The 25,660-nt window shown below is 44.7% G+C and overlaps 1 protein-coding gene across 9 annotated transcripts in view; it reads left to right on the top strand.

Annotated features, from left to right (window-relative positions):
* The first annotated feature begins 3,285 nt into the window (after positions 1–3,285).
* Positions 3,286–25,660, top strand: part of TEAD1 (TEA domain transcription factor 1) — a 269,279-nt gene continuing 246,904 nt past the window's right edge. For 5 of the 9 annotated variants that reach the window (XM_081238930.1, XM_081238931.1, XM_081238929.1 and 2 more), the window contains exons 1-2: positions 3,286–3,660; positions 13,469–13,591. In XM_081238930.1, the coding sequence (XP_081095056.1) occupies positions 13,572–13,591 (20 nt within the window). In that variant the 5' untranslated portion in view covers positions 3,286–3,660; positions 13,469–13,571. Of the gene's footprint in view, positions 3,661–4,256; positions 4,404–13,468; positions 13,592–25,660 lie in introns of all 9 variants that reach the window. The other 4 variants (XM_081238934.1, XM_081238935.1, XM_081238932.1 and 1 more) reach the window with 4 other exon arrangements.

Raw genomic sequence — 25,660 nt, 5'->3', positions numbered from 1 at the left:
TGAGCCAAGTGGTTCCTTATGGTAAATTCTAACCCACTGGCTCTCCTTTCTAATTTCAGGTGGACTCAGAGTTTCTACCTCAGCATGACTTGTTACCATTAAGTGGATCACTGTTTCTCTTATATGTTACAAATTAGGTTCTTCCTTGGTAAAACTTGAAGGTAACAAACTTTCCTTTATCATAGGTGATATGTATAATTGTTACATTTCAGGGTAGGTCAGCCCCTGCAGATGGTTGATCTTTCTTGTTCTGTATACTACTGAGTTTGGGCCTTTGAGTGGAAGGTTAAGAGCATGAAATCTGGAGCTGGACTGCCTGGGTTTGAATCCTCACTCTGTACTTTCTAACAGTATGATCGTGACCAAATTATTTCACCTGATTCTCAGTTTGCTCACTGATAAAATGAAAATAAATAAAATCACCTACCTCATAGGGTGACTGTAGGGATTAAATGAGGTAATATATGGGAAGTACTTAGAACAGTGCCTGGCATTCTATTGTTTTGGTATATATCCATTTCTGTTTTGTGGGCAGTAGAGGGGTTCTGAACATGGGCTGAAGTCAGAAGGAATTCAGGACCTGGCTCTGCTCTTTCCTGACTATGGGACCGTAGGCAAGTAAGTCATAGTACCTTCCTATACCTCAGTTCTTCACCTGTATAAACTGAGCTAACAATTGCTACCTTGTACAGGTGCCATGAGGATGAACTGAGATGGCAAATGCAAAATGCCAAGGACGAAGTATTAGTGCAGTACATGGTAGTTGCTACCATCTTAGCAGGTGGCAGCTACTTTTCCTGCCCTCAGATGCTGGGAGTGAACAGCTCCGGGTCCTAAACCCTTAGCTCCTCTGCACTGACCAATGAGTGGCTGAGGAGACTGAGAATGTGTGGAGGTTAGGGTGGAGAGACTATGAAAGTTACTCCCATTTATGTGTAGGTCTCTGGCAGTGTACACATAGCTGAATGAGACCCAGTACACTTTCTAGAGGCTCAGATCTGGGGCACCCCAGTATGCTGGTAACTAACAGAATACAAGTACTTTGTCTGGAGAAAGGAATTTTGAGGGTGCTAGGGAGGAAATATCTATGTGAGTAGTCTTGCTGGAAGAAAAGGTTTTTAAGATGAGTCTCAAAAAATATGCATGTAGGGCTTCCCTGGTGGCGCAGTGGTTGAGAGTCCGCCTGCCGATGCAGGGGACATGGGTTCGTGCCCCGGTCCGGGAAGATCCCACATACCACGGAGCGGCTAGGCCCGTGAGCCATGGCCGCTGAGCCTGCGCGTCCGCAGCCTGTGCTCCGCAATGGGAGAGGCCACGACGGTGAGAGGCCCGCGTACCGCAAAAAAAAAAAAAAAAAAATGCATGTAGATGGGAGAAGTTGGAGAAAATACTGGTCATGAAGAGCTTTGAATCCTAGGCCAAGGATTTTTTTCCTGAATTCAGTAAGGATTGGGAGACCTTGTATTGCCAGGTGGCTGTGAGATGGGAAATAGTGTCTGAAAGGCGCCCAGGTGTACTGGGCTAACCAACAATGATTTAGAAACCCTACTGTATGGCACTGCCATCGGACTCTTATCTGGTGTATTTAGAAACTGATGTTTGGAGAGAGATACACCTAGTACAGTTGTAATGCCAAAGTTTGTGTTTCCCTAACAAATTTCCCAAAACCAGCGTTAAGGTGGCTAGTCATTATTGTGACCCTCATTGTATCACCTCATTATTGCATGCAAACTAGATAGAGATAAAATGCATCAGTACCTGTGGTGGTGGATATCTACACAGGTGAGAAAATTGTATAGAACGAAATACAGGCACACACAAATGAGTACAAGACTGGGGAAATGTGAATAAGATGTGGTGGATTGTATCAATGTCAATATCTCAACTGTGTTATTATAGTTAAGACATTACCACTGGTGAGAGAAATGGGAAAAATGAACAAAGGTTTTCTCTGTATTGTTATTTTTTACAACTGCATGTGAATATTTAATTCTCTCAACAAAAATTTCAATTAAAAATGCATTAGTAAAATTATGCTTTGTAGAAAATGTGCTGTCTCCAGTCACATTCCGCCTCCCTCAGTTACCCATATTTAGGGGATTCCTGGGGGCACACAAAATAGGCGGCATTACGTATCCTGGGGGCCCCAACTGGAAAGGAGAGCGAAGTGCCCCAAGAAAAGAAGTCAACAGAACAGGAATTGCTTTGCTACTTTGATCTAACTGAAACTGCCGGTTACAATTACCCCCAATTTTAGACAGTTCTGCCACAGTGGGTCAGCTTTATCCAGCTGTTTTCTGATTTACCCACGGAGTCTACTATGTCACTTCAGCGTCACTACCTCCAAAGGTAGGGTAAAAGTTATTCTATGTGTACATGAAGTTTATTCCCCCCCACCACCAAAAAAGAAAAGTGACGTGAAATTGCCGGATGTAGCATTTAAAAATTTAGGGAGTTTTTACCTGACCCATTGCTTTTGAAAATTACAACTCGCAGGGATGAGTGAACTCGATTTCTTGAGCGACTCGGAGAAGACCGTGTTAGCAGGGCAGCATTATTACGAATTCCGCAATTATCCTTTCTTTGCTATGCTAAAGGTTTCCCTTTCCAACAGTAGGGCTGACTTCGACTTGAATGAGAGCCCTGAACTTTTATAAACTGAAAAAGAGGGGAAGACTTGGCAGGCTGGGAATCCGGCCCCGGGAAGGCGTCCACCGCGCTTGTGAACAACTACGTGAATTTCCAGCAGAGAAACTTCTCTTCCCCACACTTGCAGACTTCCGCCGAGTCCAGGAGCGCTCCAAGCGGCCGCCCGAGCTTCCGCGTCCCGGGACAGGGAAACTGAGGCAGGGCAGGAGCGGCGCGCGCATCTCCTGCCGCGGCGCCCGCCCCAAGGAAGAAACCCAGGATTCCAGAGTTCTCCGCGCCGCGTAGTCTCCTCCGAGGCGCCCTCCCCCCGTCCGCCCCGCCCAGCTAGGGACAAAGCCCGGAGCCCGCGCCGGGAAGGGGCAGGGCGGCTCCCGCGCGCTCCCCGCTCCCCCGTGGGCGCGAGACTCCGCCCCGCCGCCCCTCCTGAGGGAGCCCGCGCGCGCCCCAACGGCTAGGCTGCCGAGCTGGGCCCGCCCCGAATCCCCATGACGTCACCGGCGGCGGCAGGCCCCGCCCCCGCCCCGGGCGGCAGGCCGCATGACGTCACCGAGGCCCCACCCCTCCGGAGCGAGTTCGGTCCTGGCGTTCATTTCATTCCTGTCCTCATTCCGAACATTCTTAGCATCGCTCGCGCCGTGCCGCGCCGCCCGAGCCGAGCCGAGCCTCTGCAGCCGCCGCCGCGGCCCCGCCGCCCGCCGCGGGCGCCCACCAAGCACTTTGCAGACTCGCTTCCACCCTGCGGGCCAGTCCGCGCGGCGGGGCCCGGGCTCGGGGCGGCCGCGTCCGGGGGCAGGCCATGCAGTGAAGCCCCCCCACCCCGTCCACCTTTGCCCGGAGCCGCGGGCAGCAGCCCAGTACGTCCAGCCGGCCCCGGGGCAGGAGCGGTGCTAGGCGGGGGGGGGGGTGGCCCAGCCCGGGGACCGGGAGCCGGGCTCCGAGCTGAAGGCGGGGGAAGCGGCGCCGAAGTTTGCCTCGGACTCGCCGGGCGCTGCGGCAGCTCCCTTCGCCGAGGTAAGTTGGCGCGCGGGGCTGATGCTGGGTGCGGGGGGCGCGCGGGGCGCCGGGGGCCGGGGGTCCGCGGCGTACGGCACGGGCCGCTCTCTCTCTCCGGACTCTTGCTTTGTGTGCGGCGGGCGGGTGGGCACGCGGAGGGCCGGGGCCGGGCCCCTGCGCCCGCCTCCCCGCGCCCCTTCAAGGTGAGCGGCCGGGCGCCGCCGCGGGAGTTGCCGGGACGCCAAGTTGGGCCGCGCGCTGCGGAGCCCGCGCGGCAACAGGCGGCCCTGGAGGCGCCAGGCCGGCCGCGCCCCCCGCGCCCCCCTCTCGCGCCCGTCTGCCTGCCAGCGCGCACACGCACACACCCTCGGGCAGTTTCCACGTTTTTCTCGGGGAAGTCAGAAGTTAGGAGCGAGCGCAGGCTGGGAGAGCCGCCGGCGCCTCCAGGGAGCCCGAAGCCGGCCCGATCCCCCCACCGCGCCTCCCCAGCCGCCACAGGCGCCTGGGCCCCCCGAGGCCGGCCTGGGGGCTGCGCCGACTTGTGCTGCTGGCGGGGTTTCGCTCCTTCTTCTCAAAGATGAAAGGAGGCACGGTCGTCTTTGCCGCTTCTCCAGGACTCTTGCTGCCGCCGCCGCCGCTGCTTCATTGCACATTCAAGTGGAAAATTTTCAGGAGTCAGCAGAAACATTGTGTCCAAAAAAGACTGAGTCGCAGTTACCACCAAACCCTGGAGGAGACTCTCCCTGGAAAACTTCCCTTCGGTAGGAAATACTGGGGGATTCGTTTGTTTATTGGAAGAGAAATGATCCCCAGGAGGGGAGAAAATCAGGGTGCATTTCTGCTCTTTGTTCGTAGCAGCAACATTTGTTTTGTTCTAAAGTCCAGAGGCCCGCTTTAAAGAAAGTTCAACTTCTATGAGTTTCCTTTTTTTCTTTTTCTTTTAATGTGTTTTTATTTATTTTTTAAACCGAAGCAACATTTTAAATGAGTTGAAAACAGTGGAGGGGCTCACACCTCCCTTCTTTTTCTCCCACGAAAATAAAATACAAATAATAATTTTCTTTGCTTTTTAATTGTCTTTTTAAAGATTTACTTAAAGTTGAATGTCACTGTATAAAAATATTTATGAAACAATGAAATACCAGCCACCAGCATTTCTCAGGAGGCTTGTTAACTTCTCAGAAGCAAGTGGCTGCCTGTGATTTGCAGAAATGAAAATTGACCTCAGTAAGCACTGGAAACTTAGAGACAGATGATGTTCCAGGAGCGGGTAATGTAAAAAGGCCGTGTTTTAAAAACAGTGCTTTGGAGGAAGCTCAGGTCCTGGCACAGAAAGGTCTGCAAAACCTATCAGATTTCAAAATATTATAGTTTAAAAATATATGTATTAAAAATGCTACAGATATTGCAAATGAGTAGAACACTGTCAGTTCTGGACAACCACGTGTTTCTTCCTCCCTACCCTTTGCCTTGATTGTTTCTGGAAGTTTAGGTGGTCTGATGCTTGGGGTGTGCTGGGTGCCTGCAGGTGGTTACCTGAATAGACAGATCCCTTCAGGAAGAAGTGATCCCTCTGCGTTGTCCGAGCAGGGAGTGGGCTCTGTTCTCTAAAGCTTGCAGTGAATTTTGGCTGGTGTTTTATGCATGGGGGCTTGTCTGCCGGGGTACTGTGAGGTGGTTTGGGGAACAGACCTCAAGCTGTGCCAAGTGCTTCATCCTTTCACTATTGGGTTTGTGCCTTTCTGTAAATAGCAGGATCTTTGAGCCCCAAGTACATCTGAATGCTTGTAAGGGCCAGACTTAGATCCAACTTTGGTAAGAATCTTTCCTTTTTAGATGGAAATAGTAGAATCAATTACAAAGTGACTCAGGAAAGACAAATGGATTAGTTGAACCTTTGTCAACAGTGAGGTTTTGAATTGTTGATTGTTTTTTAGGGGAAAGGCTTATTTTTCTAATCTCACTATTCCCATAAATGGTCACAGATATTTTGTTTAGTATTTCTTTCTATGTGCAATTCTGTGTTGGACTCTCAGGTTTCAGGTTTTAAACAGAGTTTCCAATTCTTTTATTTGTTGTTGGTGTAAAAGAATGAGCTGATAAGCTGCATCCATTCCTAGTTCTTGCCGATGGTATAAAGATGCCCAGGGAGACCATTTTATTTTTACGTTAATGATTTAGTATTATTTGATTTGCAGTTTTAGGAGAATATCAGACTACCTTTCCTTCTTTCCTTCCTCCCTTTCTTCTTTCTTTCTTTCTTTCTTTTCTTTCTTTCTTTCTTTCTCTTTTCTTTCTCTCTCTCTCTTTTTACAAGTTTGAAATAAAACCAGTGTGACACTTTGCCTTGACAGTAAGAGTAAAAAACTATTAAAGGAAAGAATTTTTGTGTAGATTTCTCCTCTATGTGATGTTTTATAAAGTAACAAATAGAACTCCATCCAGGAAACATGCCTGAGAGAGATTATTGGGGGATTTTTTTCTTCTTCTTTTCCCAAAACATAAACCGGGACTCACCATGGCATATACTTAATGAAATTTAATTTAAAGAAGGAGGACATGCTAACTTAGTTTGAGCCAGACTGAACTGAATTTCTCACCAAGAGGTGCTTCCTGGCATTGTGGTGCAGTGTGTGCCTAGGCCCCAGCAGCAAATTAATTATATGTAAGGGCTGCTGGTGGTAGGGGGGTGGGGGGCAGCCTGGGGAAAGTCAGCTTCCTCCTTTCTTCTTCTCTGCCCCTCCCCCTCTTTTGCTTTATATAGAAAGAATTCTATATTCACATACTCACTTTGAGCACTGGTACCCCCACTTTTTTTTTTGGAAAAAGGACAAGCAAGCCATAAGGAAAAAAATGTTCGGGTTTTTTGCTGCTTGAGTTTCAGTCATTTATGAACAATTTTGAATTTTGCTGGCTCTGACAATACAGGACAGCAAGTATAAGAGGGTATTTCTTAATGCGAAAATTTGGTGGAATATACTTATATTGATATGGGGATCTAGATCATATTTATTGTCACATTTTCAGTAGAAAAATGTGTAACGGCGACAGTTCGAGAATGTAGATCCCAAATGTTAGATAGGCCTTTGGAGGAATGAGCTGTGCCGTTAACAATATTTTAAGGTTTCTTGCTTCTGAAATGGATTGACCTGTCATACATGGCGGTGGGACAAGAGTTTGTGCATCTGTGGAGTTACTCTTCTCTCTAATCTCTTGTGTTATTATGTGTTAATTGTGAGCATAATTATACTGCCTGCAAATGATAATTGTGGTGTCTTATCACTCAAAAGGTTGGTGCAAATAACTGTGTGTATGATCCCATGTATGTAAAATGACCGTGCTCACATACAGACAGTAGGTAGATAACACTTTTAAGCTTGTATTTTAGGCATTTTATCTTGTTTCCAATAAAGAGATTGCGAAAGGAGAGAAAAATATTGTGGATTGAAAGCTGTGCTTAGAAGTTGGATCTGTTTAGTGATAAAACTTTTTGGGTTTTTTCCAAAGACTGAAGAATACTGGCCCGAGCAAGTGTCCAGCTTTCTCTGTAGAATTGCAAGGAAATCAGAGCCCACCTTTCTGTTGATAAATGCGGGCATTACAGCTTCCTCTTTCGAGTTCAGAGACTGGAACTGCAGAGTGCTAATGGCCTACTTCTGAACTCGGCAAGAAAAGTATATTGTAAGCTTTGACAGACTCAGGCTGTGCTGCTGGGCTATTGGGGACTGACCGATGACTGGAGTAATCTCTTACAGCTGCGTGACGCTTTTTCTTATTTTATCTGTAGAAGCCACAGATTACACTGTGGTGCTTAAGTTAGATCCCAAGTCATGTTTGAACAGTATCAGTGATATATTTTATTTTCTTGTTCACGAAGGTGATAAAATCAAGTAATTCAGGTCCATCCTAAGCACTTAATGTTTCAGGGTTGGGCTTTTGGACAAATACTAATTTCGACCCCCTTGTATCGCAATTACTGAATACTTCTGAAATCAGGGAAGTTTGGGGCCTTCCCTCTTCTGGGGTAGTTTGTGGAATGCTAGAATATTTGGATCTAAATACTTGGAGTGTTTTTTTCTTGTTTTTTTTTTAAATTTTATTTATTTTTTGGCTGTGTTGGGTCTTTGTTGCTGCGCGCGGGCTTTCTCTAGTTGCGGGGAGCAGGGCTACTCTCCGTTGCGGTGCGCGGGCTTCTAATTGAAGTGGCTTCTCTTGTAGTGGAGCACGGGCTCCAGGCGCGCGGGCTCAGTAGTTGCAGCACGTGGGCTCGCTCAGTAGTTGTGGCTCATTGGCTCTAGAGCACAGGCTCAGTAGTTGTGGCACATGGGCTTAGTTGCTCCACGGCACGTGGGATCTTCCTGGACCAGGGCTTGAACCCGTGTCCCCTGCATTGTCCCATGGATTCTTAACCTCTGTGCCACCAGGGAAGCCCATTTGGAGTGTTTCTGCATGGGTTTTTATAATTTGTTTCAAAGCTGTGGGCAGTTGAGAGTTTTCAACGTGTAAGATTGTCATCATAAGCTTCCTCGACACTCTGCCTTGTTTGAACTCAGAGTGGTAATCCAACCATTTCTTCAGATATATTCGGGCTTTGTAGTGGTGCAGCATAAGAGAATTTTGAAATGTGTATTTATTTTAGTCAAAGCAAATGGGTTTTCAGGAGTGTTTCTTACTGGGTGGGTCGCTTTCAGCTCTTAAGTTCTCCTTTTGTTCACTGGCTTTTTGCATGGTTGGGAGGATTCTCTGAAAATACTTTCCATAGTCTGGGAGTCTTGCCTGGCTAACTGTGAAACCACTGGTCTCTCTTCTGATTGGATAAGGGGTGGGGGGAGTTCCTAAGAGGCCGTCTTTTCTACTTTTGTGGCAGGCCCAGGGAGGAAGGCTCTATCCTGGCTATATTTTGCCACTAACCCCCCAGTATTAACTATCCTGATGCAATGCTTCCTGCCCTTTTCACATTAGTTTTTAAGGCTGTGTCCTAGGATTTCATTAATGGTTTTAGTATGAGGAGCAGGGCCCAACATTGGAAAAGGGGTTTAAAAGAAAAAGCCAGTTTATTGATGAACAAGTTAAGCACCACCATTGTCTCCATTGGGAAATTCTGGTTGCTTTGAGGCATCTGACAGGTTTAGATGTACGTGTAAAGTGACTGAAACATTATTGGCGGGGGTAGATACAACAATGGCGAGTGCTGTTGTTTTTACATATAAACTGAAAAACTGCTGCTAATGGTGGGAAATGTTAATTATGTGAGAACATATTGAACTTATATTCTCTGGCATGAACTTTTAAAAAAAATGCATGAACTGTGCTGCTTTTTTATAAGCACAGCTTTCTAATTATCATAATTCAGTTCAGCTCCGCTCTTGGATGGAGTTCAAGTACAATCTCAATTTAACTTGAAAGGAGGTTTTTTTTTTTTTTTTTAACTGAGAATGTTTAAGAAAATTTGAAAAGTTCATCCAAGAATGTTGTCTGCTTAGGTGTGGTTAATTGGGGGGATGAAATGAGTGGCTTTCTGTAATAGTTAATTAGATCTGAATATTAGGAAAGAGCCTTTTTTTTTTTTTGCTTTGTACTGTATCCAAACCTGCATCTTGTGCTTTTTTTCATAACCAGATGCTATGTGTTGTTGAGTTCTCTTTGAAAACCAGTGTCTTTTCCCTGATAGTAAACTAAATAGATATTCTGTTACCATCAATGATATAATCTCTGCAAAGATAGGAACCTGTTTTGAGAGAGTAGAAAGAAAGAATTGCAGAAATCTTATGAATTCATTTGCCAGAAATCACTGTTAATCTTTTATACCACCCAAGACTTTAGAAGGTGATATCCTTATGTGGTCATACTTAATGGCATTTTGTAAAGGGAGTCATCTTTGACAGCATTCATTCCAGTGTCCTTTACATTTTCTATGACCTTAGTGTCTTTTCAAAAAAAAAAAAGAAAAAGAAAAAGTTATTGAAGCCCAGGCGCCAAATCCTCTGTGGAATCAGTTTTAATTGGAAAAAAGAACATCTTCAGCTGGACCTTCCGACTTTCGTCCAGTCTGACTTCTGCTAAAATGCAGACTTCTGCCCGCGGAAACCAAATGACTTCATTTGCTCTGGCACTTAAGAGTCCGAATTCACTTCCCTGGTGGTGAAATAAAAGGAGCCAAGTGTTTTAAATAGCCACTCCCCGAGGCCCGCCTGCCCAAGTGTTTTGAGAAAAGCGCATTGTCTGCTTGCAGCTCTAGCTGGGAGCTGGCCTGGCTAGCCCTCCCCCCAACCAGACAGCTCCGTTTCTGAAGTTGACATCTGGTTTTCTCTCTGTTCACCTGATGTATACCACACACGTGCACACATGTGGCGTGCACGCATGTGTCCTGCAGGTAACACAAGTCTTTGACATTGAATGTGTGTATGTTTCAAGTCACTCCTGGGATAGGGGGAAGCTCACAGCTAATAGCACAAAATAAAATGTAAACACAGTAGCCACCCCACATGCCGCTGCTGCTGGGTTTCTGTCTAATGGTGCTTTCTGGGTAGGCGTGCCTATTGTTGTGGCAGCAACAGGCGGCAGAAGTTGGGGCACCATATGGCGGCTGTGGGCCTCAGATAAGCTGTCTGGTAATTTAGCTCATCAATAGCATTTTGATCTGCTTCATTTTCAGATCACCCATCACCGAGGCTGGGGGTATCTTGGGGGCTGATTCCGAAACCATTGAAACCTCTGTGAGCCAATGCTTCCTTTGGTGGAATCTGTTTCAGCCCTTTCTCCTTTTCATTTAAAAGCTTTTGGGAGACAATGGTGGTTGGTAAGAGTTAGGAAGAGCTGCATCAGCTGAGGGAACCTTCAACCCCATCTTGAAATCTGGAATGCTTAGAAGACCTCATCAGGTATTTCCATTGACAGAAAAGCAGAAAACAAGCTATTTAACAGCGTTTCATACTGGCAGAGCCAAGAAACTCCCATAATTCAAAATTTGCTTTTGTTCTAAATACTGGGAGGATAAGACCAATATGGTTCTTATTTTGACAAAATGTTTCTAGTTTTGTTGTGCATTAAAAATACCTCCCTAATTTTCTTCCACCTTTCATCAAGTGCAAAAATGATTAATATCTATGTAACTGAAAATCAAAGGAAGTATTATCTGTGATTCGGAGGCAAAAAGCAGCTTCCTTTATGACTAGGAATTCTTAAAGAGGGAAATGCTTCTAGAACATCTCTACTCAGATGTTCAGTGAAGCTGAAGCAAAACTAAAATCTCTGCCACTGGTGAATCAACCGGGGGACTCCTGCCTTGAGTTGCTGGGGCCATTTCAGGAATTCTGCACATAGTAGGTGGATTAGTGGAAATTTCCATGATGTGCATGCCCATGTGCTTATCAGCCATGTGAATCTCATTCAGCAAACATTTGTGTCCCTGATGTGTGCCAGGCACTGGGGAAGCCAGGGTAAGACTGTCTGTCCCTTTCCCCACCCAGCCTCTCTGCACATTCTCAGTCTCCTTTCCAGGCCTCCCGCCTTTTGAATTTGGGGTTTCTAATTCTTGCTACACAGATCTGTTTACATGGCTAATGCAGGATGGTTCTGACTCAAACCCAGGGCAGCCTCTTTCCACGCCTGTCCTAGGGAGTCTCTGCCTCACCAGTGATTCCTTCCTGAGCACGTGCATCACAGCCTCCATGGAGCTTTCCACAGACTGGGTATCAGCCCTGGAGCCTTAGGAGGGCTGGGATAGGTGCAGTGTTTCTGTATTTCTAAGAGACCCCAGAGTGGTGTCCACCTCTGATTGGGAATTATTACTCTAGGTATTCTAACTTTTATCCTCAGGTGGAATGAGGCTAAATTTGCCTCCTAACTCTCAATGGGATTTTTCCTGTATCTGTGAGGTGATGTACCTAGGAGCATATACTGACTGTTTATGGAATTCACTAAGATCTTTTTGGTTGGTTTTAAAGATACGGCTACACAAAAATGCGCAGGAGAAGCAATACAATGAGCAGAACCGCCTTCTCCGTGCTCAGCACACATCTGTTATCCCTTGGGAAGGTAGCAGTTGTTTCCAGATGTGATTATAGAGGTGAGCCTCAGGCTCCCTGTCAAGGGGTTTGAGGACTAATTCTTGCCTGGCTGTTTGCAGAGGTAGTTTTCATTTTTGAGTAGTGGGGATGCTCATAGAGGGTCTCACGTGGTGCACCTTGATATTGCAGAGTGAGGGCATAGGAAGGGTGATCGTGACAGCCTCCCAGAGATGAGCATGGTTTTGCTGCTGATAAACCATACTCGGCTTTTTGTTCTTTCCTTTCTTCTCTCTTCCTTCCACCTTAGGCACTTTGAAATCTAGGGGCTCCCAGTTCTGCATAGAACTGTTACATTGAAACATTTGCAGGGGTTACATTGAAACATTTGCAGGGGTTACTGTATGCCAGGGATTTGGTGATCAGCCAAGGGTGGTCAATGAATGGCCATCAGTAAAACACCCCTGCAGAGTTTCCAATTTAGCAAGGGAAACAGGCATGTGAAGAGATTAAAGAGATCATCACAATCCAGTGGGGAAGCTGTGTTTTTCATATTTCATGAGTTCCAAGGTGCAGTTTTTTTCCCCCATATTTGAACATTTCGAAATTAGGATGTGTCCTGCAATCATGGCTGGCCAGGTGGTGGTCATGACCCGTGATGTGGTTGCGTACACTTATCACAGCCTGCAGAACAAATGCAGTGGAGAGGAAGAAAATTCCAGAGTCAGTCGCCAAGCATTCTTAAGAATGTATTTGATGTCGCCAGCGCTCTTATTGACACAGAGGGCAGTACTGTGTGGAAAAGCATGGATGTTGATCTCTCTGAGAAGTTGTTTTAGTATATCTTACCCACTTTTGTTTGCTTATATAGTTTCCTTTTTATATCTGCATAAGATTGACATATGATAAAGTTTCAATATTTATAAAATACAGTTTCTAAGTGATAAGGCTGTGCTCTGGCAACGTGTTTCGCAACAGTATTTCTTAGAAATAAAGTCATACTGCATTTAACAATCACTGGTGTCTTAGAGTTGATGAGATGTTGATGAAATATGTTTGCATCTCTTTCCAAAAGGATCTGGGCGATTATACATCATTGACGGGTTGCTTTGAGGGAGTGGATTGGGAAGGGGAGGGGCTTTCATTTTTATACATTTGTAGATTTCAGGAACATACATTTTCTTAGGTAATATCAGAATAAAGGGGGAAAAAAATCCAGTGGGGTAAGTGCTCATGTTATATCCAAAGAGTTGTGTTGCCCAGTGGTGGGGACTAAGGAAACCTTTGTAGAGGAAGTGATGTTGGAATTGGGCCTTGAAGGGAAAGCGTTTTTTTTTTATTTTATTTTTTGGCCAGATGCCGTTTTGGGATTAGAGTGGGACTAAGTTGTTAAATAAACAAACAAACATCTCCCCCACCCCCTAAATACTCTCCAGAGTAATGAACTCAACCCTAAAATACTAATAAAGAAGTTTCATTGCCAGTCGTGAGCCAGTATAGATCTAAAACTTGGCTATGAACAGTTAATGAAAGAAGCAAAAGGGAGGAAGGGGACTGGTTGTGGGGAGCTGGAAGCTTGCTGATTCTGGTTTGGAAAAAGGCAGGATAATAGCATAGGTTTAAAAGCACACGTTTGGAGTCGGACACACCTCAGTGGGACTCTTGGCTCAGCCACACTTGTTCTGTACCCTTGGACAAATTACTTCCTCTCTGAGCCTTGGTGTCCCCGTCTGTACATTTTAATAGAATGCCTCCTGTGTGCCCGGCACATAACACATGCTCAGCAAACAGCAGCTTCATGTGCTGTCTTGTTACACCAGGTCTCCCTGGATTTCCTGCCAGGTCAGGCTGGACGTTGACTCTCGAAGAACACCCGAGGCTGAAGCAGTTGCTAAGAAGAGCCAGACTTATGGTCTCAGGCGAATGATTGAAATCCAGGAGAGGTGAGGCATCCCATAAAGTCCTAGACCATTTATCTCTTTGAACCACACTTCCCTGATTCATAAAGTAGAGGAAATCCATCAGTAAATACGCAATATCAGAGGTCATTCCTTGCCAAATGGTAATACCAGTTAAATGGGAATGCTTCCAAAGGTGGGTAGCATGGTGCACCTATATCCACTCGAAAGGAAATGTCTTCCTTAGGTTCTTGCTTGGAAGCCACTCTCCCAACTTTGGGATTGGGTTCTGAAAGTTCTTTTCCAAGGTGTTTGTATGGAACTCATCTTTTCATAGAGAAGCTATGCTCAAGGCCCTGGACCTGTTGGTAAAGCCATTATTGAGGAATCCCTGCTGGAGTTCTGAGGGCATCAACTCTGTGTGTGAGAGAACAAGAGGCAGAGAGGTACCTCCCCCTACCTTTGCTGGCCTAATTGCACCTCTTAACCTGTTTAGAGGCAGGCTGCTTAACTTCTCTGTGCCCTCAGTTTCCTCATCTGGAAAATGGGCTGGTGTGTTACCCACTTTGAAGGGCTGTGATAATATGTAGATAAGAGCTAGCTCAGTAGGCTAGAGCTGCAGGTGTGACTGCTGTCAGACTTATCCTGTTCCTCCAAGTACTCCAAGCTCTGGAGTTAAATCTCTGCCCCTCTCATCAGATTCCTTTCTCTGGGCCTTAAATATAATTCAAATAATAATTCACACTCATGTGTGAATGGCAGATCATCTCTCTGCCAGTATATTTGCATATTTTAAGACAGTGTTTGTTAGTCCGAGATGAATGTCTTAAGTTGGGTTAGTATTGAGGTACTTCCTGGGCAGATGAGCTGAATCCTTTCTGGATGCTGGTTGGTAGAAACCTGTGTTTTCAAAGCCAGAGGCCCTAAGCTGGTCTTGCTCCACTTGACACCCAGGTACACTTCAGGGTGTGTCCATGTGCCCGTGTTTTCAGAGCGGGGCCACTCCCAGTGACTGGTTTGAGCAGTTAAGACTGCTTTGTGTGAGCCTAGGCTGAGGACCACCTGCATTTTTGCTCAAGTCTTCTTAACCGGAGTATATAGAACTGTGTGTTAATCTGGTTTCCTAGTTTAAATTAAAAATTGAGGTTAAAAATTGTTAAGAGAGATGAATAGACTAGTTGGGAAATAAAGGCTTTTAGAGGCAGGCAGACTGATAGTTGAAGAGGGGAGAAAGGTAGATTTTAAAAAAATGGTTTACAACCTGTGAATCTACTAAAAGTCACTGAATTATACTTTTAAAAGGGTATTTGAATTATATCTCAGAAAAAGATGAAGCACAGTACTCCCAGCACTCCTCACACAGTGAGTACATTTGTTTTGCTGGTCAAGTGATTTAAGATTGATATTCAGAGCAGTGACCTAATAATAATAAGGGTTTACATCTCTGCTAGTTTACTGGTTTTAGTGCAGAGCCTAAAGGTATCCATTAGAAGTATCTACAGTGGAAGGTTTTTTTACTTAAGAAGGAATAACTTCAGTAATGTGGGATGACTTGCTCCTTAATGATAAACGTTGACTATGTTAACCGCCCGTATGGCTTACAGTTTAAACAGCCTGTGAACTGAATCATAAAAGATAAATAAACTAGGAGATCACGAGGGAGAGAGACCTGGAAGGCACGTGAGGCCACAAGTTAAGTATCGAATCTGATTTAAGTTGATTTAAGATGGGGAAAAGTTGAACCCAGCATAGGTTAATTTATACCTCGAGTTTCAGGTTCTACTCTTCCCACTTCCTTCTTTTTTCTTTTTTTCTTTCTTTCTTTTTTTTTTGCGGTATGTGGGCCTCTCACTGTTGTGGCCTCTCCCTTTGCGGAGCACAGGCTCCGGACGCACAGGCTCAACGGCCATGGCTCACAGGCCCAGCTGCTCCGCGGCATGTGGGATCTTCCCAGACCGGGGCACGAACCCGTGTCCCCTGCATCGGCAGGCGGACTCTCAACCACTGCGCCACCAGGGAAGCCCTGTTCTTTTTTCTTTTTTTAAAACATCTTTATTGGAGTATAATTGCTTCACAATGGTATGTTAATTTCTGCTTTATAACAAAGTGAATCAGCTATACATATACATATATCCCCATATCCCCCTCCCTCTTGCGTCTCCCTCCCCCCTGCCCATTTTTTTCTTAATTTTAACTTTTAATTTATTGCTGGGTCCTCCTACCAGATGCGCACTGTCTTCCTCATAATATGTTTGTGGTAGTTTTTATCCACTTGTATTTCTAAAGGATTGTTCTCTACCGTTCCTTGTGGCTGGGTAACTTCTGGCCTGGTGCAGTCCTGGTTTGGGCTGCTTGTGGCGCAGCCCTTAATTGCGCCCTCTTTTACTGTCAAAATGTCCCAGTTTGGAAGATAAGTGATATGGTCATCCTACGAATAGGAACTGTTGAGGAAACTCGCTGACTCCCTTTAATTAAGCAGAATAGAGAGGAAAATCTCAAGCAGGAGGCTTTTGAGGTACCCTGACATTGAGCTCATAACAGTGTTATTCTTGGAGCGTCCCAGGCTGTTTCTGAGCTTCGATAGAGGGGAGTTTCAGAGAACAACTTTTCCTATAAACCTCTGCTAGCTTCAACCAAATTGTTTCAAACCCTCTGCTATTCTGTGGATCAATTCATAATGAATTAAAAAAACAATGTCTCATCATTCATGGGAATGATTCAGCACTGGTTCATTTCCTCTCGGACTTGCAAAGTTCAATTTAGAAGTTTTTCCCAGTGGAATTCTGAAAGTTTTGTACTGTGTGAAATTTGGGGATTTCAGATTACAGATTTTAAAACCTGTAGTTTTGGCGCTCTTGACATTCTTAGTTTCAAACTTGCTTATCTTTGTTGTTTGGGAGACTGTAATGATGTCCTATGATGTGCCGAAATACATTGGACCCAGTATCCACAGGGAATTGGTTCCAGGACCTCTGCGGATACCAAAATCCTCGGATGCTCAAGTCCCTTCTGTAAAACGGTGTAGTATTTGTATATAACCTACACACATCCTCCTGTATACTTTAAATTATCTGTATAGATTACTTATAATACCTAATACAAATGTAAGTGCCATGTGAATAGTTGTAAATACAGTGTAAATACTAAATGTAAATAGTTACCAACTTGTGGCATATTTCAAGTTTGGGTTTTTTTTGAACTTCCTGGAATTCTTTTTTTTTTTCTCAAATATTTTCGATTTGAGATTGGTTGAATGCGGATTTGGAACCTGTGGATACAGAGGGAAAATGGAGTGGAATCTTAGAAATTTAAGAAATTTTAGTGCTTTGCCTAAAACCAAAAATAATTGTAATGACACTGCTCAATTCCAGGTGATTCTTTTAACAACACTATTCATTTAGTTATTTTATCATGTGCTTTAGGCAGTAACTTGGGCAGGTGTTCAGTTTGAAAGAATGGCTTCTGGCCTTTGCTGTTGAGAATTGGGAGAACTGTTTCCTTGTTGGGGTGGTTCACCGGGAGAAGGCATTTGAGGGTCTTCCCAGGGCTGGGGTCTTGGTCCCTCCACTTCCAGCTGTGTGGGTTGGATAGCCCTTGGTCTTGGCTCTCCCTGTGACCTTGGGCAAGTCACTTGAAAATCTTTGCTTTCCCTTTCTGGGAATATGATCCAGCCTGCTTTTGAGCCGAGCTTTAGATTAAAGAGAGAAAATGTGAGAGCCTTAGGCCAAAAGGTCCTGGAGCAGTGTTGTTATCTGAGTCATCCGGTCCACCACCCCACACTCCCTTCCCCTTTATGGAGGAGGAGCAGTACTGCTGAGTCTATTCCTTAACTCTTCTCTCAGTTGTGCTAATTCCCAGGCCACCCTGGGAGAATTTGGATAAGAAAGGAAGGCTGACAGGCCAGGTTCTGTCGTAAGCCCATTCTTCAGCATTACCTTAATTTAAACCTGAGAGCTTTATTTGTGGTTGAAGAAAGTGAATCTCAAGAGAGGTTTAGTAACCTGCCCAAGGTCACACAGCCAGTGCAATGGGGACCAAAATTTGAAGCCAGTTCCTAGATCTGTGTGACTTCACGACTGCCAGGCTAAAAAAGACTGCATATTAAGTCACCTGTGGCATTTGAATGGTGTTTAGATTGTGACACTGAAACAAGGTAGACTTCCCCTCTTTTGGTGTATTTGTGCAGAAAAGGCAGACTTCTTAATACTTTATTTTGTTTTGCGTTCTTGGTGGCCCATTTTACTCTATTTTCAAAACAAACCTGTGGCTAAGGTCCTAAGATGTTAGGTGTGACCCACTCAAGCCTTTCCTAGGGGAACTGCCCCACCTTAGTCGTTCATCTTCTTGAGAGGGGGCAAGATCACCTCCCCACTTTAGTGTCAGTCTTCAAAGACTGTGGGGACCCAGAACGCCTCACCTCTCAGACTGGTTATTTGAAAATGAGAGGCTGTCTGGGGTCTGGGTTGATCTAAACTGCTCTGTAGTTTTGTTGGGGGCTCTGGCAAGAAGCTGATCTGGTTTGGAAGCCTGGAACTGGACCTGCCAGTTTATCTGGTTTTCCTTTGGAATGTGCTCTTGTTGGCCTGCAGGCAGAGTAAGTTATCCCCCTCTACCACCCTGAAGGCCTGGATATGGAAATGCCTCCATGTTGGGGGTAGGGTTTTTAGGTAGATGACCTTTGGGAGTACTTGGGAACTAGGGAGATGGGGTGAATTTCTCCCCTCCGCACCCAGGTGACCAGCTGGAAAACATGTTTTAGGCAGTGATGTGTGATGGACAGTGGCAGGGGCAGAAGGGAAAAGAGAGTTAACTGCTTTCTTTAGAGCCCTTAGTAATCAGGTCTCTGAAATCGACAGCAGGGACTTTTTTTTTTTTTTTTCTTTGCTGTACGCGGGCCTCTCACTGTTGTGACCCCTCCCGTTGCGGAGCACAGGCTCCGGACGCAGGCTCAGCGGCCATGGCTCACGGGCCCAGCCGCTCCGCGGCATGTGGGATCTTCCTGGACCGCGGCACGAACCCGTGTCCCCTGCATCAGCAGGCGGACTCTCAACCACTGTGCCACCAGGGAAGCCCCGACAGCAGGGACTTTGAAATGGGATTGCTAATGGGGTTGCTACCCATCTTTGGTGTCATGGTTGGTTTTTAGTGGAAGGTTGTGGGATAGTTGATACTGTCTTACTGTTGTTCACCTAATTCTGCTGACTCTGGGCCAGAAGAGGTTGGGGCACTGATGGCCAGTTCCTAGGACTTGTGCTCCTGTCTTCCCCTCCTTCCCTGTACTGGTTTGCCCCCTTCTTAGAGTTGTCATATATTTCCCAGTGCCTTTTGGGTACCTCTGCTGTTGGCCATTTTGGTGTTGCCCTAATGTTGTGTAGATCTCTCTAGTGCTATATATATTAAGCAAATATAAAAGCATGGCTTTGAAGTCAGACCCAGGTTCCAGTCCCTGTTCCGCTTATTGGCTGAGAGGTATTGGGGAAAATTATTTAGTCTCTCTGGGCCTCTGTCTCCTTATCTGAAAAATAAAAATTAAAAGAATAAGTAAAATATGATGGAATGGCCCACAGTGAGCTTCTCCATTGGTTGCCCCAACCCATTCTGAAGTCTCCTGCTTCCTCTGTCCTCCAGTTCTCTGTCCAGGATCCTGAGGGTTTTGTCCTAACCAGAATGGACCAGTCTGACAGGAGCTCATTTATTTGCTTTTCCATCTTCCTCCTTTGGGTTTAGTTTTAAGCTTTTTTCCAGCTTCCCTTCTTGCTGGATTTCCTGCTCTGTTGTTTTTCTCTCTTCAGACAATTTCCCTTTTGCTTTCATATTTTCACACACACAGCCACACAGACACACACACGTGCCGTCCACTTCTTTCACCCTTTCTCCTCTGCTTTTATCACTTTGAGATCTTAAAGAGACTGCCCCTTCAGTTTCCTAGGTTTCACCAAAAATGGTCATCAGCAAAGCACCACTTCTTGATTCTGCTGTCTTTCACGTTGGAGAGCGTAGGATCTCTTGACTTAGGGAGTTACCGGCACTTCCGGTAACTATTTTGAAAAGACATAACTCATCCTGATTCTCATTACATTTTTGAATTTGTGGAATTACATACATTTCTTCCACTTACCTGTTTGACCTTGGGCAACCTCTTTATTTTTTTTGAACCCAGTTTCTCACCTGTAAAATGGACATAGTAGTGCCTTTCTCATGGGTTATAGTGAGGGTTAGCACAATGCCTGGCAGAGTGTCTCATTAACGTTATCTGCCAATTATAATTACGGCTGTTATTACATCACCCAGTAGCCATGACTTAGAGTGCCAAGTATCTCTTCTCTTAGCACCTTTCTGTCTTTTTGAAGGAGGGGGACAGGAGCAGTGCCTTATTTTTATTTATTTTAGATTTTCAAAATTTTTATTATGAAAAGTTCAGTATAGTAGAGGGCAGTGAACGTCCCTGGACCATCATGACTTAGCAACAATCATCACCCCGTGGCCATTCTTGTTTCTTCTAAATCCCTGGTTCCTTTTCCACTAGATTATTTTGAAACAATCCCAGATGTCATACCATTTTATCTGTAAAGGTTTAGTATGTATTTTAAAAATATAACTCTTTTTAAAAAACACCAACTCTAATATCATCACGCCAATATTTTAATAATAATTCCTTAATGTAAAATATCTAGTGGCTGTTTAGTTTTCCTTGATTGTCTCATCACTGTTTTTCCATAGTTGGTTTGTTTAAATCAGGGTCCAAACAAGATCAAAGGTTATCTTTGGTGGTTCTGTTTCTTAAAACTCTTTGAAGATCTCTTCCCTCCTTTATTCCCCCTTGCGGGTGATGTGTTTATAAAAGCCTGTTTCTCTTGTCGAGTTTCGCTCATTCTGGATTTTGCAGTTGCATTCTCTTAGTGCTGTTTATCATGCTCCACTATCCTCTTTATCTCCTATAAATTGGAATTTAGACCTAGAAGCTTGGTCTGTTTGAGGTTTAATGTTTTTTGTTTTTTAAGGCAGGAATATTCCATAACTAGCAATCCACCAGGAGGCATGGATGTCCAGTTGTCTCTTTCTTTGTGTGTTAGCCACTGATTTATGATCTCTGCCTATATCTGTTGTTTCATATGGGCTTCGTAAACTGGTCCTATTCCAGTTCTCTCATTCCTACTTCATTTATTAGCCAAAATACTCTTATAGAAACTTTCTATCCTCAACTGTTTGGTTAACCTGGCATATAGTTGTACAGAAAAGGCAGGTATGTGGTTTCTTTTGTTTGTTTGTTTGTTTGTTTGAATATCATTATGCAATTGTGGATTTAAAATTGTCGGATTTTTTTTTTTTTTTTTTTTTTTTTTTTGCGTGGTACGCGGGCCTCTCACTGTTGGGGCCTCTCCCGTTGCGGGGCACAGGCTCCGGACGTGGAGGCTCAGCGGCCACGGCTCACGGGCCCAGCCACTCCGCCGCATGTGGGATCTTCCTAGACTGGGGCACGAACCCGCGTCCCCTGCATCGGCAGGCGAACTCCCAACCACTGCGCCACCAGGGAAGCCCTGTCGGATGTTTTTGACTCCGTGTAGTTTCCTCTTCCTATTGATGCTCAAATTGTACAATCTTTGGGCAGTGCGAGTTTCTTTAGTTGGCTCCTGTGTCCTTTTAATGTGACCCTTATTGATAGCAGCTTCCTTGCTATCCTGTGTCTTTTGTATTCTTGGATTTAGAATGAACCATTTCTACAGAGCTTGGTTTCTTTTAATGGGAAATGCTATTTCAGAGCTACAACTTGGATAGGGTCTCTGTCACACACCCCTCAGTCTCATCTTGAAGGCTAAAGCTCACATTAATTTAGGCTTCACAGAAGACTTTAATCATTGCTTTCAGTCCTGTCTCCCTGATGGTTTGTTCTGTGCCTTGTTTAAATAACCAGAAGGTGAGAGATTCCTTATCTTATTACCACTCTGAGCCATTCAGACTGCAAGCTATATTTTGATGATATTGTTGGGGTCAATTTACACACATGTGTTTGAATAAATACTGGTTGAATTAAGTTTTGTACCTTTCTCTTCTAAAGTGTTTAAAATAGAATATATTTAATCTCTCACTCATTTAAAGAATTTATCACTAATACATTATTTTTATAAGCTAAAAAATTTTAAAGCTCTAGTTTTAGGCAGCTTTATGCACGGGAGTCCTAGATGGAACACGGCTATTCTGCTGTTGTGGGAATACAATAGTAAGCCTTTAAGTCTAAAATGAGTGTTTTTTGTTTAATGAGTCTCCTATTAGACTTATTTTTAGTAATTTCTGTCTTTGATTTTTGGAAATTGTTTGATGCCCCTGTTCGTGCATCACAGAATATGCACCTAGGCCAAAAGAAAATCTCATTTTAAATACATCTACAGTGCTCTCTTCAGAGGTTCCATTCAGGCCTGGAGTTTCAGTTTCAGTAATACTTTTTTGTTTTGTTGGTGAAACAAAGCCGTATGCGTTCACAGTCCAGCCAACACAGCCTCACAACAGAATGAGTGAGTAGTACTGAAATTATCATCATTCATGACATCCCTGAGAAATTAACCAGCATCCTGTCCTGTGAAACTTTGTATACTCATTTAATATCCCTACCACACCCCTTCCCACCGCTCCTCCTCCTTTTTTTTTTTTAAAGGCAGCAAGCTTCATTTAATGGTTCCTCTGTGTTATGAAAAGTACAGTAGAGTCGGGGTTTATTCCCTTCCCCTTCCTCCAGGGGCACAGAGAGAGGGTGAGGAGCCCTATAATTTACAGGCAGGCCTCTGTGCCCCGAGGTTAAACTCGTTTCACAATGGGAATTTTCTTTATGGTCCTGTGGCTCCCTAATACAGGGGAGGCAAGTGGTAAAAGCTACCAAAGAAAAGCTGGACTGGAGCCACTGACGTCATGTCAGTAAATCTGTTGGAGGAGCCCAGCTGGGCAGGGCCTGCCAGGCAGCCCTTGCACTTTGGCCTTGCCTGGTCAACTAGTCTTACTGCTTCTTCCATCCCCCGTGGCCCCCCTCCCCCTCTCCCCTGCCATTCTTGTCTTCTTTTCCCCCTTCCCTCTGTGTGACTGGACTGGTGTTGAAACCTGTAAACGGTTTGAAAGCCACCCCTGAAACCGGTCCTGTTCTTAATGCCCCTAGGAGGAGGGGCAGGGAAAACCCAAGGATTGGTGGGCCAGGGAGGCTTGAAAACTTTTCGCTAGTGGGCTTTCTTGATGACGAATGAATCTATGGGGCCGTTACGGGGAGCAGCTAGAGGTGCCAGCTTCTGACTCTACTTTTAGAGAGTTTTGCTTTTCAGGACTGATGTGCCTGTGTGTGATGTGTGTGGAGGGGGGAAAGAGAAGACTGGTCAGAGGATGGGTGGAAATACTGAACTGCAGTCTTCCTGTAGAGGCTGATTTAAGAGAGTGAGTTCCACCCTGAGTCCTTTATTACCCATTACTCATTGGTCAGCTAACCCTGAACTCTTTCCCTGGTTTGCAACTGTAGCAGTTAAATTTAGAGCTACATGCTGCTTTCCATCTTGGGTATTTAGAGTCACAACCCCAGATGCGCCTGAATTAAACTATTGCTGTGCTAAATCTATTTTTACATCTAGGGGAATGATACCTAAAAATAAACCTCATCCCACCTGCTAGTCACTCTTGGGAAGTTTGGGCGCTATCAAGTCACAGCCCACAGATTAGGCTTTTGATCATGGCTTCAGATGTGGCGCCCACATTCTGCTTTTCCTGCCCTTGGTGTGATGTTTTCATTGTTTCATTAACCATTGTCCTCCTGTTTATTTTGCTGTGAATAGTCGTTTGCAAATAAGAGGGAAGCATAGGTTCAGATTGGTTTTCAAGTTCCTGAGTCCTAGGGTCAGAAACGTATTAAAAGCAGTATCTTATCCATGAATCATTAGATGAGTCAGTTCCTGAAACCACTACAAGCCTCATAGTTCTTGGCTACAAGCAAAAGCAGGAAATCCAGGCTTCAATAACTTCCTTTCCCAGTCCTGGCTATAGTCGCATTGGTGGTTAGGTTCTGCTGCCTGCCTTTGTAAGTGGTAGAAAGATGTATGTCTGAGGAACAAAGACACTCAAGTCAATTTACTGAAACTGTTTATAATTTGTGGTCTTGCTCTGAATGTCAGGCTGCATTGGCATACCCTGCCCTGCGCAACTCAGCCAGGAAAGGCAGCTGGCTGGGTCCGCCGAGGTGCCCCCAGAAATGCACAGGAAATGTTTCAGGGAGCTTTAGTTAAGAGTCCAGTGAATCCTAAAACTTGAGGGCATGCAAGCAGACGTTAGGGGCAGAAAGCTCTGGAGTCCATATGCATAGCTGAAGTATCAACTTCTTTTGTTTTGCTCGCCTAGTCGGGAGACAGAGAAGGGAGAGAGAGAAAGAAAGGGAAAGAGGGAGGGAGGGAGGGAGGGAGGGAGAGAACACACGAGTGCCAGCCCGCTCAAGCTCTGGCCTGGCTCTCTCGCTCTTGCTTTTTCTTGCAGTTTACTTCCTTATGTACAGGGTCTTTTTTTTTTTTTTTTTTTTAAACTCCTTTTGCAGTGTTTCAGGTCAGTCTTACTGACTTCAAAATCAATGTGATAACTCTTTTATTAAATATTGTAAAGAGTGTGGGAGAAACGTGAAATGCTGCCTCCCAAAGTCATGGGTCTCCACACCCTGTATGTATTTATTCTCTTTTATGAGCAGCCCCCCCCCCCCCACCGCTTGTCTGCCTTCATAAGTCGGGGCAGACTCAGGCTGGTGTCTCTCTGCTGCTTTACGGTTTGCTGGTGAGCTTATGAACTTTTTCCATCTTAAAAAAAATTAAAATTGAGTGTGATGCGTTTTCAGTGATTAACTCTGATGTTCTTCTCCGATGCTCATCGGTGTTGGCCAGCTGGAGGATTTGAGAAAGTGGGACTGAAACTAGACTTTTTTCCACTAGGTTTACATGGAGTCATTGGAAGGTCTGATAGGAGTCTAAAAATAGAGTGGGTAGACAAACCCTGTGAAAAAAGATGAGGAAAGAGAAGAGAAAAATGAACCGATGAGAAGTCACATATTGATGCCGTCTTTTAAATTGAGCTTGTTTCCAATTCATAGTTAGCGATAGCTCAGAAAGGTCAAATTCTATTTCAGCCTTTGTAAAGGATAAAGTAAAAGCAAATGCAAAAGTTTGCCTGCCTTCTTAATGAAGCCTGGCTGATTCAGAGCACAGCCAGGCTGGTGGGTTCCACTTTGTTCTTACTGGTCGTTTGTATTTGGGTAATTCTCTATTCAACTTCAGTCTGAGCTGAGAGGTTCTGATGAGTTTTTGAGAAAGTTGGACTCAGCTTCATTTCAGAGGTTGGACTGAGAGTCATAATATCTGACTTTGGTTTTCCAGATTTCAGGCTTGTCCCAAAAAACCCCCTTAATCCTAGGTGAGTTTGTTAGGAAGGAAATCGCTGAAAATATATTCCCCTTATTAATGTGTGAAGAGTAACTGTCTAAACTTGGAAGAGATTCTTTCTTATGTTGTAAGAGATACAAACCCAGTTATTTTTATTTGTCCTGCATTGATCTGCGAGTTAATTTCTTTTTAATGTAGCTTTCAGGCTGGGAGTGCAGATTGAATCTTGAATTGCTTACCCTCTCTGGACCAAGTTGTTCAGGCTCAGGGATTGATGCATTAATTAAAATCAATGTAAATGGATTTGTAAGCCTCCTGTAACAGATTATCTTATTAGCAACCACACAGAGCAGCCCATGATCTGGGAGGAATGTGTTTGTTGCCCTAGGTGAAGTAGACCCCCCACTGATGGACTCTTTGGGTCTACTTTATGAAAAACCCAGATGCTTTTGTAAGGAAGGAAGGAGCCTTGCTTAACCTTTACACCGAACAGATCTTCCTATGGAAAATTATTTTTAGTATGCCTGCCCCAGAAGGCTTTAGTTCTGTGTGTGTATTTCTCTACCATGACTGTGTCTCTCCCCTACCTCTGCATTCATGATTCAAGGACAGTTTTGTGTACTGCCGGGTTCTGCCTGTTTCCAGGCAAGATTTCTGCTGAGAACCCTCCTGTAAAGAGGAAAGGAGGAACCAGAAATAAATTCCTATTTGATAACAACAAAGTGCTTTT

Source organism: Mesoplodon bidens, assembly GCF_964165515.1.
Source record: "Mesoplodon bidens genome assembly, chromosome: 7".
In the NCBI taxonomy this organism is placed as follows: domain Eukaryota; kingdom Metazoa; phylum Chordata; class Mammalia; order Artiodactyla; family Ziphiidae; genus Mesoplodon; species Mesoplodon bidens.
This window is presented reverse-complemented; position numbering and strand designations above follow the sequence as displayed.